We start from the raw sequence: 15,818 nt of genomic DNA, 5'->3' as shown, positions 1-15,818 counted from the left end.
AGTTTCCAATTTATCTCTTCCGCACCAAAGCGACAGAAATGTCGTTTTCATACATCAAAGCCGTTAGTGGCCATCCTAGCCCGGATATTAAACAAGCGGCCAGCGCTTATTTCTCTAATTTACCTAAGCTCGTAATTTACAGAGGATCAAACACAACTCATATCGTTTAGACGCAATTTAGATATAATGAGATGCAAATTAACTACACATTACTGGCACATAGGAGTCGGTGATACGACATAGTATGATAATGAGGAAAACATCATACGCACCCATAAACATTATTCAATAATGACGTGACTGTGTACATGGGATCCAACAATAGCTGTCAGGGAACACATAGTGACATGAATGAGTTTTCAGTGAAAACTTTCCTCTGTGTAATAGGAAATTCATGTTATGCATTATCTCATCCACTGCAACTTTTTTAACAAAATAATCATAATGTGGGGCTCTTTTCTGAAAGAACTTCTTTAGTGGTGAGATGATGGTAGATATGAAACGCATATTTTAACATTTTGTATTTATCATTTTAAAAACGTAGCAACGTAGCAATCAGCATTAAGAATCAGCTCCTAATAAAAATCAAAAATATATATACACCTGCATTAAATAAGTTTCTCATCGGATCTTAACAGTTTGGAGCACCTTTTTTAGGCGAAAGCTTGGACAAAACAAAATAAACAATGTTTTAAATATTAATTAAATGATTTTTGAAATATTCTTACCATCCTTAATGATGTACTCAACTCATGCAATAATTTTAAAATATCCGCACCCTCTTTATATATATATAAAAAAGAACTCAAGCGCAAGAGGTAATATGAACTGCAACCAAAAAAAGAAAAGCGAACACACTCGACTTTCATAAAAGTCATAATTCAGGACGAACAAAACGATGTTCTCTAAGTACCATAGTCGTCGCTCTCAACAATATGTTCAAAGTTTTATTATTTATAAGAATCTAAGAAACCATCTGGAGAATAACAAATTGCATAAAATGAGGACATGAGAGAAGTAATCATATGACATATAATCAAATGTTATTGAATAGCTATTTGAAAGTTTGAAAAAGTTGGGTATTTATTAAGTTTCCTTTCAATTTCGTTCTACCATAAACTATATAAGAATGTATAAAATCTGTATGTTTTGGCATTATGTATATTCTATAAAGAATAATTGGATTTAATTATTATTACAATTCTTTCTCTCTCAAAAGTGCATGCAAGTTGCACATGAGTTTTCAATTTCTAACTACTCAGCCGCGTCGTGTTCAAAGCGCGCAATCTATTTGCTCGAATTTATAGTTCATATCTTTTAAATTATATTCCCGTTTTATGCAGCATATAAAAATGAATATATTTGGAATATATTTACAGAACTACATTTTTTATACATGTATAATAAAATACTTAACCAATACGTAATAATAGCATTGAATTCATGGCATTTATTGACATTTTTGATCAAGCATTCAAATGTAATAATAAAACACATTTCGAATATAGTTATTGATATTATGCACTATGATAATATCATTGTTTAGAAAATGTATGTAAAAATCAACCGTATTTTTGCAATAATACTTAAATTTTGTTAAATGTCTAAGTTTATATGTATAATCATCACATTTATTCTTCGTAAACGTTGTCTTATAGTGTGTCCTCAAAGTAAAAGTTTTAGCCCGTCCTAGTAGATAGAAAACGCATTATGTCTTTACTAAGTAGAGGCAACAAGTTGTTGATTGATTCTCGAAGAAAAATAGAAAAACACCACTGGAAGACTTATCTAATCAAGAAACTTATTGCAATCTGCGAAAAACTTATATAGTTCAAATCTGTACTAAAATGACGTTCATATTTCAATTACAATCCTGATTGAATTTTTATTTTGTATCAGATATTCGTTATATAGTATTTATACTAAAACTTTTTGACTGTTTTATATCCAAAAAACCGTAAATATTACCTCGTGCTTTGAATAAAAAGTCCACAGAACTGTGTAAAATATGATAATACCATGATGTTTTTTTCATACGAATGTTAGTGATCATTTAAATATTTCATGAAAAATTGTTCGCAAGGTTATTTTAACGTTCTAAAAGTAAAACGTAAATCAAAAAGTTTCAATGGAACCGCATTAGAATTTCAATGTCTAGTACGTATAAGGTACTCCCAGTTACTAAGATATTCATAATTCATATTCCAGTCGGAGAAAAGAGACGTCAAAAGAACATGGGTTATTAAATCTTAACGAAAGGCTAAATCAGCAAAAATAAACAGAAGTATGCATTAATAAATTGCTCCGAGGATGGAAGGCGAATGAATACAAATAAGAAGGAATCGGAATAGAATGCGTGAATAAGACGCAATGGCAGATTTGCAAATTTTAAAAGCTTTAAAAATACTGAATGTCTAAGTAGGATCGCTTTTTTAGAAGAATAAGAAGAGTTTATTTCCATTGCGTAAAGGTGATGAAGGTTTGGAATATATAAATCTCAAATAAGTCATAATTAATAGCATTTCAAAATTATAATTCCCATTAAAATTTTTTTACAGAAGATTGAGAAAGCTTAAATATATATATCGACATCTATAAAAGGACCAACAATTAATTAACAAACAACAAAGTTTACTTTATAGTAATTAAAATTTTTATAATTATAATCAGTAACTTTGATAAAAAAAACGTATGTCCATGTTAATGATAAAATTACTAATTATATTATAAGATTCTTCTAGAGCATTGTCATTCTAATATTCACTCCCTTTAATTTCGCTATGAACATTGCCAATGCCCTCTGGAAATCTCTCGTTATTATATAATTTACATGTTATTTTCATCATAAAAATGATAATTCGAAGCGCATATTTTTAGTTATAAGCAAACTGGTAAGATATAAGTTTGTCCAACAAAAGTTTGTCACAAAATTCCTGTGAATGTTTTGCAAACTTTAGGAATAAGAGTTCAAAGTAATGGATATTCATACGGCACCTAAAAATAGAACACTCTACGAAGAAATAAAAATGCTATTTTATAAATAATAATATAAATAATAAAATTATTTCAAGTAAGAACGATACTATGCCATATTTGTTATTTATAGTAAACTTATATATAAAATTAAAAAATAAAATTTTAAATAGGTTCGAATAAATTTTGTGATTAGCAAAAAGTCTAATTTAATTAATGCGCAAGTTTGTTTAATTCAACTGACACGTAAACGATTTTGTCCAATGATAATGCAATTATCAAAACTAGGAAACCTCTAATGAAATTCCACTTCATTGTACGAGTGCCGAAACAATTAATTTAACAGATACTGAAGAGCTATAAAAATAGAATTAAATACTAATTAAGAAAATAAGAGTTTGTACAAATATATAATTAAAGGAGTTTTGTGATAGCTATTGATAAATAATTTTTATTTAATAAATTCAAGGGTTTGTTTTAGATAGTACAAATTTAATAAATCTTTTAAAGTATCATATTATAGTGTAGGTTCATAATTACCTTCTGATACTTAGGAGCTATAAAAGATACAATTAAATAATAATTAACAAAATAAGAGTTTGTATAAAAAAAATTTCAAGGAGTTTTGTGATAACTATTGATAAACAATTATTTGTATATTAAATTATTTAATGCAAATATATAAATATTTAAAATTTATAAAATATAAATGAATGTTTAAAACATTCTGTGAATGTTTAATACACATACACGTAAATCATATTTTTTGTTATATCAAAATATTTAAAAAAATACATATGAAAAATGTTTTAAAATATATTACAAGTGGTGTTTTGCCTTATAAAACATATTTGTTTAATAATAGCAGTTTCATTTAATTTAGTGATGTGTACTTAGCTAAGTGCTCAAATATAACTAAAATTTTATTATCTGACTACCAATTTAGGTTCTATAATTTACGTTCTCGTGTACATATATCAGTGTCGGACAGTTTGTAAAGATATAATGCTCTATTCGGTAAGCAAATGCAACAATGCATCTAAATATACTTCAAGAACACTGTTTCGCGTGTTTGTTTTTCATGTCATCTTGATAATAACAATGTTAATTATAAAATACGTCCCAAAGCATAGCCCGAGCATTAACCAACGATACAGAAATACAATTAATAGTTGGGAAATTCTATCAAGTTAGTTTGACAAATCTATCCTAAACATGAGTTTCGAACTTCTTCCCTGCAAACGTCCAAATAAGATTTACGGACATATCATTTCCTAAACCCCGGCATAATAACAAATAGTGGAGTACACGTTAACAAATAGTGCAAACACGCTATATTTATGTCTCCGCCTCGGAACGGCGTCAGCAAACACGACATATGTTCGCATGCAGCGCGGCGAATGTTCATACAGGTTACGGCTACCAGATATGCATGTGATCGAACCATTATAAAATACATCCGAGCTGGAAGTTAACAAATTGCTCCGGTAATAAACTCCAAGGGTGATGGGAAAATGGATATATAAAGCAAGAGTTAGTGAATGGAAATTGTGTAACACGATAGAGAAGTCTTCCGGAGCATTTACTATTTTACTCGAAAGGTACGAGCGGTTTGGTTTACATGCATAAAAAACAGAATCGTGCGGTTTTCTATTAAATTTAATAATGATATAAATATTAACAATAACATTAAAAAATTAATGGATATTTATTATTATCCTTGAATGGATATGATTGGTATAGATTAAGAAAACTCATCGCGTTTTTTGCTATCGATTTAGTTTTGTTGTAAAATATTTCTAGATTGAATGTACAAACAATGAATAATAAATAATTATATATTCGGAAATTGCTTTATTTTTCTATGACTAAATTTATATGATATTAGACCAGACATACATATTTGGCGAAAAAAATCTCTGTGTGTCTGGTAAAGTTAATTGACTTTTTTGCTATTGATTTAGTTTTATAGTAAAACAATGTATGGCAAAGAGGTGCTGAATAATTTCTAGATTATATTAACATATTTTGAATGAACAAATAATAAATAATTATATATTCGGAAAATGCTATATTTTTATAACTTATTCTATATATGAAAACAAAAGACTTCGTAAAAAAATAATTATAGCATTAGTTCAGATGTGATAAAATTTCATAAGCATTATAACCTGAAGTAAAAAAAAAGACACATATTTTTTAATTTCCCGTAGGCTAAGTTATTGTAATCGTCCAAAAATCGAAATTATTTTTTTTTATTTCTTTACATTTTGAAGGTTTCTGAACATTTGGCATACCTCAGGGAAAATTGATATGTGTGTGTGTATATATGGATACAATTTTTCGTCCACGTTTTCGAGAGCACTTATCAACCGATTTGAATGGTTCAAAAAACATTCAATTCCTATTGATAGGGAGATGTGCTGATTATTTTTTGGCAAAAGCAGATCCAGCCATTTTGGAGATGAGTGCAGAAAACAGAAATCCGAGAAAAAGAAACATCCGATTTGAATGATCCAAAAAACATTCAATTCGTAATGACGAGTGATGATTAGTTTTTGGCAAAGGCAGGTCTAGCCGTTTTGGAGATATCAAGCTACATGTTAAAAAAATGGCAGTTTTTGAGAAATCATAAGATTTTAATGATTCAAAATAATTTTTGCTTATGTTGACGAAACGATTGCTTTAAAAAAAAATTTTTTTTAATGTTCAAAAAAATTGTTGAATATTGAAAATAATTCTAATTTTCTAAATTTTAATTCGTTTCGAGAAGATTCAACAATTTGCCTCAAGGCACGATGCCATACACCACTAGTGTTTTCTCATATCCTAACAGCAATCAGAGCCTTAACCCAATAATTAATCCATTCAGATTTGAAGATTTTATTATTAGGATTTATTTAATAGGACTGACTTTTTATTGGTGCAGCAATGCCGAGTTAAAGTTATTTTTACTTGCATACATATAAAAGATACAGAAAGGTACAGAATGTATTATAACAGAATACAGAGGCAGATCTGTGTTCTCAAAAAATGGTTAAGTTAAGACAATAGTTATTTTAACTGATTTTGTACTGCAGATGTAAATACTCTTGTAGTATATTGTATAGTATTGTCATAGCTGTAACATTTGAAGAAGTTTCAACCCTTCGATCCTCAACTTATGTTCTGGATGAATATCAACTCTACCCTAAAACTTGTTTAAAACAATTTTACAAAAGTCTTCACCAGCTGGTGGTCTATTACGTCCGTAATAAACTCAACGAGCGACGCCAAAAGGGACGAAATTCGCTGTTCGCAGCCGCTCACCGAGGCATTATAATGAACGCGTTAACGACATGCAAGTCGCGAAATAAATTTATTTGAAAATTACAAGCAAAACTTTCTTGTTTAATATTAAAATCTCGAATAACCAATTATAGGTGAGTATACGAAGTTATAATGCGTTAAACACAAAAACTTTAGATGGGTAATCTAGAGTTTATAGGTGTCAAAACATGATTTTAATCGAAACAAGAATTATATAAGAAAATTTCCTGTAATATATAAACTAGTGGGAGATGTACTTTAGTTGCATGTTTAAAATAAATGAACAATGAATTATATATAATATTTCGCATATAAATATTAAAAATTTCTAGTTTCACATAGAACATTGTAAAAGTAGTATTCAAATGTTTAACATATGTTCACAATCTATAAATATTAACTCTCATGTAACAGGCATAATAAACTAATATTTTATACGGCACGCAGTATAAAATTTAATTACACATATGTAGTAGTTCATTGTGATGTATGACTGAGAATATATTGCTAATTTTATTTTTGTCCTTTCGTTATATATATATATATATATATATACATTTATTTATGTGTATAATGTTTACGTATATATGTATATACATGTTTATTACCCTGATTATATGTAAGAATGCCGTATACAGTTGTACGTATCATTCCTGAGTAGCAAATGTATCACATTTATATCAATCAGTCCGAAAGAACCCAATAAATACAGCTACAAGCCCTGTAATAATTGAATCAACAGATCGCAACAGATTTCTGTAACAATATCAAAGAGGACGTCTGTGATAAATTTACCGAAACGGTCAAGTGGATATTTCGACGAATACAAACGGTAGTATTATACGTAGATACTACCTAATAGTATTATGTCCAGTGATACGTGAATAGAGCTGGATGGTATAAACCCTTTCAATAACATCGATTTATTTATGTTAACGTCATTTGCCGCTTTTAACAAATTTACATGCAAGCGATTGAAACAACACAAAGAGTAACATGTACCTCGCATCGGTTTCAGCAAACACGCATAAACTTCAATCGAAATCTCATATAAATTCGATTCGATTGCAGGAAAAAGTATCAAACGGAATATATATATATATATATATATATACATATACATAGGTATTCTTCATATAGGTTCTTCCTAGTTATTTGTTTATTTATTTTTCATTTTTCTAATTCAAATTCAAAAAGTTTAATTCTTATAGACTTATAGAATTCTATAATAATATTAAATAATTTAAATTATTAAAAAAAAATTAAATCAATTTAAAAATAATTAATAAGTATGAAAATATTTATATATCTTTTAATATTTTAGTCAGCAAATATTTATTATGACATTAGAAAAATACTACATAAACTAACGTAGACGAAATTAATCTCAAAGCCCATTTTAGTTTTTTATATGAACACAGAATATGCTTTGATATATGTCACATTTTAAAATTGAATTTTTTTTAAATTTTGAATTTTTTTTAAATTGAATTTTTTTTAAAATTGAACAACTTCGGCAAATGCATCTGGCTGCCAGATTGATAAAAAAAAACTTGAGTTGCAAAACACTTTTTATCAAATGCATACGATTTTTTATGGGTAGAGCCATTATTTTAGATACTCGAATACAAATTCTGTCATTACTCTTAATGGTTGGAATGTATAAAGAAGTTAATTCGAAAACTGCGAACGTGGTTTTAAGGTGACCATTATTATAAACGTGATAATGGTCACGGTTTCGTGGATAAAGCTCTAAATGGCATTCTTGTGTTTATTAGTGGATTTGGAGCTTTGTATAATTTTGCCATAACATAACTATAATAATTGGTAAGTCTGAGTGTGTGTGAATTCATATGATGGGATTATAAAATGAGTACAATTTGAATGTAAATTTTGAAAATTAGTTTAGTTAAAATAATATATGAAATTGAAATTCATTTACATAGTTTATAAGTTATTACTGGTACATTTACATAAATGGAGTAGTGATTAATATTTAATTTTAGGTGATTATTTAAATATAATAATGTGTACATGTAAATGTAGTGGCAGTGTGTCATAACATATATATATATATATATATATATATATATATATATATACATAAGATATTTTAATAATATTAATGAACATAATCGCCAGCAATATATAACAAATAATACAAGATAAACGTTAATCCCTTCATTCATAAACAAGTGATTCCAAGTTAATATGATTTTAAAACAGTTCTTTATTAGGCGTATAAAAATGTCTATCTCTATCACTGGACATATCTCTGTCCATTTGAATGCCGCAAACAAATTCCTTCGTAAAATCCCTAACATTTTTCATAAAATATCCATAATATATTTCAAAGCCTCTAAACCAGAATATTTTCATAAGCCATGTATACAAAACCCTACATTGTTAGAATTGAATTTAAAGATCTGAAAAGGCTCAGGCCTCTATCTATATCCATAAAACAGAATCAAATAAGAGGGTTTAGAAGAGAACGGCAATAAATTCAGTAGAACGGTCAAGTGGATAATTTTAGTGACCGCTAAATGGCGTAGTATTGTGTGTTTCGGGGCACGGTATGGTTTTATGTTTCCTTGCACCCCGGATGGAGGGCGCAAGCGGGAGGTCGTAAATCAAGTCAGGCCGCGATACAAATAGCTAACTCGGACCATGCGGACAGATAAAGTAATAGATGCCGCACAACACGGACTCGTTTCGCTGCTGTCTGTTTCAATTTTAAATCTCGTGCTTTAATTTTGCCTCCACTAATTTCATTTCATCGGCGAAAGAAAAGATAAAATACAATATAAAACTTGCTATATCCTACTTTTCGCAACGGATTTCTCGCTAAGTAAAAGTCTCTTGAAGGTTTCAAGAGTGGATGCATAATACGATTGCATCTTTAATATATTTTCAAGTGTCGTTATGCTGATGGCAATGGCAATAGTCATTTCAGAAACGGTTTTGCGTATTGTTTCATTTCTACTTATTTTGAAAGTATTTTTGAAGCAATTCTTTTCAACTAAGTTTTATACATAATCTATAGTACTGCTTCAATTATTCACGCTCATGTAGACATTTCATTTTTATAAAACATTCTTGATTAGGTTTTGAGCTCACTTGTGAGATCTGGCATTCTCAAAAAAACTCAAATTGTTTTGTGATCATTTTAAAACAACAGTCTCGAGCAATAAAATTAATTAAACTGGTTTAATATATAATATAACACATTAATATTATAAAGTTTTGGGTTTTATTAGTTAATTCAAATCTCAAATATTAAAATTATTGATAATACCTATATAATAAAATATTACGTTGTATTTCAAATAAAACATTACAAACCTGAAGATTTGATATATTTTGATGCTAAAGTTTTAATTAATATAAGTGTAAGTAATTAAAATATATAATAAATATCATGACGATGCATATGCATTTGTGTTCAATAAGATAATTTTATGAACCATGAAATATGCTTAAGACATTTATCATATTTTTTATTATTTTCGTACGTAAAATTTTACAACTAATTAACAACTAAGTAATTGCAATAAAAACTAACTCAGAAATATTCTGCTTTAGTGCTAAGACATTTTCTTATATTTAAAATTTACGGTACTTTGATATAGCAAAGTAAATTTCTAATTTAATTCTATAAAGTTTTCTAAAATAGTTTCATTAGCATTTTTAATATTCTTTTGTTAAAGTTGGATCTCTATGAACACGCATTCAGGTTTTGAAATATTACTACTAAAAATTTAATAATCGAGATAATGAGTGACACAATATTTTAACCTAACAAAAAAAATTATAATAAAAATTGCATTAGATTTGTTAAGAACGATAAGACCAGTAGCTTAAAAATATCAAGTGGAAATTATGTTTAATTAAAATTAAAAATTATTTTAATATGCTGAGATTTTATAACTCGATCTTAAATATTTGTTTTGTCAATGTCACATGTGAGCATATGACATGTTATATGAAATGAAAAATTTTGAGCCATGACAAAAATTTAGTATATGCCTATCAATGTTTTACAAGACATCTGTGTTAAAATAAATTTAGTTTTATTTTGCCATGCAATCAATTTCTACATCAAAAGTAGAACTTTTCTATATTTTAATTATAATTTCAATTATCATTAACAAGGCAAATCTTAGCGACTAATCTCATTTGTAAAGATACACGAGATATCCTTTTATCCATCTTAATTTGTTCTTAGTTCCATGTTCTTACAGTCTGCTAATACTCTGTCGTTTCGCACATTTCTACCAGGAGATTTAATGAAAGGTTGAGTTATGCCCTCAGCTCTGTAGGTACTTATAGATAGTAAAGCTGATAGATTACAAGTGTATCGATCTGCTATTATACATCGCACGAACTGTAAGCACGAATATTGTTGCTATAACGAGAATTTAATATTTTCCGGTTATGTACGATATGAAATTGTAAATATAAATATTGGTTGGAGTGAATAATAGTATTTGAAATTATTGTCCTACCATTTAAGTGCTCAATGTATTTTATTGTGATTCAACAAATATCTTGGCACCTTTGTTTTTGAGTTTTTCACAAGTATCAAAAGTTTATACCGATCTACAATAATTTCATACTTCCTATTAAAGTTGAGATATCAAAAAACTAAATGACCAAAATTTCTCGCCAGTTCTAATACTCTAAAATATACGAATTCTCGCAACAATAAAATTCTTATTTATAAAACATCATTTTTCAATTAATCTTATGAAAAATTAAGTAATATCATTCCAGGTAGATTACGAAAACATTTTTACATGACTGTACGTCAATACATGGTCTTAGCGGCTTAGTTACGGTGGAGACGCCGGTATATTAGAGCAACTATGTTATTTAAAAATCATAATTTTCCCTAATATTTACTGCATAAAAAGGCTTTAAAAATTCATGTATGTTATCACGGGGCTACAAATTTCTAATAGTAACTGCCATTTTAATAAATCTTTTATATTTTTACATAATATAAGTTAATTATTTGAGTAAATACTACCCACTTCTATAAAAGACATTATATTCTTTCTGAGTATATTCTGCATATGGTTTCAGTTCATTATTCATAATACTCGTGAAAACTTCAAAAGAATAAAAACCAGTTTATGATATTTGCATATGAATACTAAAAAGGAGGCTTAAAGAGAAAGATTTCACCAACCCATTAAATTCCAAAACCACTCATGTACACAACTCGAAACCATCATTACGTACCCTTATAATGCGATTTTGTACATAAAGAAAAATCTCTCTGGGTTGACTTTGAAATGGTCGGATGCGAATATTGATTTTAACTTATTAAACATAATATCGTTTCAGTTTGTGTGATGGTATTACCTGAGAATTTTCTAGAGCAACAAAGTAATTTAGTTTTTACTAACGTAGTAGGAATGAAGAAAGCAATCGATACATTAGAAAACTGTAATGTCTTTACGCAAGGCCCACCGCAAAATATAAAATATTTATAAGAACGCCGTAGCAGATTTTTAAGGATTAATTAGTTTTTATATGATCGATTTATCTATCAATATAAAACTCAATTTTCTAGTGAAAACATTATTAATATAACAACTGTTAGCCCTTTCATATTTCATAAAAACAAAAGTTTTCAGCAAGGTCGTTTTGCTTAAATATTTATTATTAATCAACTATCACTATAGGTGCAAGGATGATTTCAACTAAATTACGGTTGAATCACTGAAGTTATTACTTCATTACTTTTATCTTTATATGCAATCACTTTTATGATTATATCCAGGAAATTCTAGTAGAACGGAGTAATATAGTTAGTGCAAAGAAACGTTAGGACCTTATGAGAGTATGATGACACCGAAAGCTCTTTGCTAGATTAAAATTATTCTCACATATAATAGATGATAATCAATATGTATGATTTTTTTAAAAATTATTATGCATTTTAAATTAAGGTTTTTTGTACAGATAATGAACTAATGAACTAACGCGACATAACAAATAGATTGACTTTTAAAATATTGATTTTAATCATTAAATTTATCAAATCTATTTATTTAAAAAAAATAACGAAAAAGCAAATCATTTCCGACGTATTATTAAATATTATTACCAACAAAGCGCTCGTAGACGATTTTTGTCGTATGTCGTATGTACTCAATTTAATACAGATCTATATCTAATACAGGATTGTACTGGTTTACAGCTTTTAGTAAAATAATAAAAATTCTAATAAAATTGTATCAATTCAAGAGGCAGAGTGAAGTGGTTACACGTTTGGTCTTGCATCCAAAAGGTTTTGAGAACAAGCCCTGCGTAACCTACGAGTACTCAAATGATTGCATTGCCTAATCATTAAGATAAAACCTTACATTTTCAAATTTTCCTTATTCGTTTTAACGTGCATTTCCAGGTTTCATGGGTGAGGCATCGAGACATCCATCTCCTGACTGTGGGGAGGTACACGTACACTTCAGATCAGCGTTTCGAAACGAAACATTCGCCTCACAGCGAAGACTGGCTGCTGTACATTCGCTATCCGCAGAAACACGACACAGGCGTCTACGAGTGCCAGATATCAAGTACGCCTCCCATCGGGCACAAGGTGTATCTCGGCGTAGTTGGTGAGTCAACGACATAGTTTTTAAATCAACAGACAACTTAGAAATCACTCTATTTGTTTTATGACTTCATTTGAACATAAAAGGGAATCAAACAATAAATCAATTATAGAGAAATAAAGAAATGTTATGATTTAACATATTTTCAATTGTCTATCTTTGAGCAAATTGAAAATTTTAATGAATGGGCTTATGCTTTCTAAGCACAATCTGAGTGATTTTTTCTGTTATTATTATGTCCGTTCTAAACATATGGTTGTGATCACTGAAAGTAATCAGTGACACTAGATTAGTAGAAATACATTTTCGCAAGCTTGATGTCTGTTTTATAAGCGTTCCTGAAATAAAATTCAAATAATTAAATTTTCAACCTTCTCTAAATAGGGTTAAAAAAGCTATTCAATTGAAATTCAATCTTTATATTCAAAGATATACTTCTACAAATTCTCTATTTCAAAATACGTAATAAACGTTTTTTTGTATCTACGGGAACTAATGATAATAAATGATAACAAAATCTAAATATTCAAATTTGTATTCTATATTTATCATGTTGTTCTACATTTACAAATGTTATACAAACCAAATACATTAATTTCACTAGTTGGTTCCTAGGCAAAAACATACGTATAATCAGTAAGAGGCTGTTTCTTGCAAACTAATTTATCAAACAAGACAAGATTTCTGCGACGAGCTAGTATAACATATCACATTTGCTTATGTGTTCTAGATTTAAACAACCTGGTAATAATATAATGTGTATTAAAATTGTTTTTATTACACATGGTTTTATATATTATTTATTAACTCGTAAAATTAATTTCTGTTTGATAAAGTTATATATTGGTATTGCCGTTCAGTATACGATTAATTCACGAACCAACATGTATTGTCAAAGCATTTTCGTGAAAGAACAAAGACGTTTAGCACAAAAAGGCAGTTCCACTTGATCGTTATTTAGACAGACATGACATCGTGAATTGAGTTAAATCGACTCCCACATTATCATGTTGTGTCTAAATATCTATTCTCCTTTGAATAGACGCTGAATATTGTATGCGCGTCCAATTTATTGTGTTTGTCAAACAACTTTAACAATCTCGGATATTCTGAACATGTATTCTAATTTGTATGATAATGATATAAATTTATTTTAGTACGTATGCATCACACGCTGGAAGTTGCAAATTATATTTAACAATTAGTGACCAAGTAAAATTAGTGGAATAATCTAGGTCGAAACAAATACGATAATATTAAACTAAGTGAGTACGTTTTTATTGTATTAACATATCAAGAGGTCAATCAAATATTTATAATTACATCAAATACTAAAATTGATAAGTTCCCTTATAATTTTGTTATAAGTATAAAATTTTATAAAGTATACAATAAATATACAATTTTTATAAAGTTATAAATAGATAATTAAGCTTGCAGCAATGTATTAAGTAGAACAATACTGCTAAGTTATTTATATAAATTATGCGTTTTAGTAATTTATGTATGTGTTGAGTACAATTATGTCATCTTCTCATAAGGTAGACGTGTTGAAACTATTCGCAGGTAGTTTCATGATGAGCAGGCAGTTGAATCTAATTATAGTTATCAATTTTCGTATTATACATTAGATTTCACTTACGTGCCAGAGCATTGTTTGTAGGTGCTGAGATGAAAGCTTCTTGAAGGGATATGTTATGCATTTTGATGGAACTTACTATGTAATTGAAAACATTAGATAAGGCTTCGTACTATGTTTTAATATCATCACGTACAACTTCTTGTTTAAGAGACGATTTTCATGCCCTCGGGTTGCGAAATAAACGATCAAAGGCAACTAAGATATACTACATATTGCTAATGCCCGATTATAGCAATTTGCACCTGCGCAACTTAAAATCCGCCAACGGGATAAAGATTCGCGTACATTAAATATTCATGAGAAGATTTCCGCTAGGATTTCGAAAAGTGAACATAAGTCTTTTGTTATTACAAATCATTATTTCGATAGTCTTTTCAGTGAAGTTCCTCTTCCATGACTTGAACTTCTTTTCGAAGTTTCCTATATATCTGGCGTAATTTGCAAAACAGCCCGGAGTGAAAATGAACTATATCCCAATACACTTTATCAAGAAATTCTCTGTATTCTCCAGAGAGTTCTCTCTCTCTGAACTTTTCCATGCTTGATCGGTCGAAAGAATTCGTACTTTTTTCTACTCGCATAAATTGTCTTGTGTAACGATCTTCCTTGTATACAAAATTGCAAACATTAGTACTTTTGTTGCCATGTAAGACTAAACCTTTTCAAGGTTCCAACAATGTAATACGATCTATATAAAGGAACTGCCGTTCCTCGATAAATCCGAGTTGATTTACTTCAGAGCTGATATTAGATGTGGTCCAGAGCTCACAACAGAAAGGAGCGATCCATTTGCAAGTTCCATAAATTTATATGTACATTTTATTTATTCTATTTAATATTGTCAAGTTTTATCACATCTCTTAACGTCAATAAAAAAGTCTTAATGTTTATTCTAACAATTTTACATCAACTTCTAATTATAGACAACGCAGTATTCAACCATATTATTAAGTTTCATAATATTCTATAAAGTCTCGTCTTATCCGGTTAAATATACCTTCCAATTAATTTACACTCACATTATAATAATTTAAGAATGTTTCAATCATCTAATATGTATCTCCATTATTCGCATTTGAAATATTCTACAGATTTTCTTATAATTCAATTTTACTTTATAACAATTTCAAATCGAAATGATCAAATGCCCAATATTATCTCACACTACCATAAAATTTACATAATCTTTTGAGAACATCTGGCAACGTCATTAAAAACTCGTGATGCATGAGTTTCATATTGAAAAGTTATAAACATTTAAAACTTTGAAG

The 15,818-nt window shown here is 28.7% G+C and overlaps 1 protein-coding gene across 1 annotated transcript in view; it reads left to right on the top strand.

Annotated features, from left to right (window-relative positions):
* The window catches only part of LOC113381896, a 40,338-nt gene extending 27,413 nt beyond the window's left edge, over window positions 1–12,925 (top strand). Inside the window, exon 4 of the mRNA XM_026620547.1 lies at window positions 12,698–12,925. Within this exon, the coding sequence (XP_026476332.1) occupies window positions 12,698–12,925 (228 nt within the window). The remainder of the gene's footprint in view (window positions 1–12,697) is intronic.
* The last annotated feature ends 2,893 nt before the right edge of the window (window positions 12,926–15,818 follow it).

The sequence above is a fragment of the Ctenocephalides felis genome, unplaced genomic scaffold, assembly GCF_003426905.1.
Source record: "Ctenocephalides felis isolate EL2017-DRISC unplaced genomic scaffold, ASM342690v1 CF-g0.4_SCAFFOLD_00845, whole genome shotgun sequence".
NCBI classification, from domain to species: Eukaryota; Metazoa; Arthropoda; class Insecta; order Siphonaptera; family Pulicidae; genus Ctenocephalides; species Ctenocephalides felis.
The sequence above is the reverse complement of the archived record's forward strand: the minus strand, read 5'-3'. Positions and strand labels throughout refer to the sequence as shown.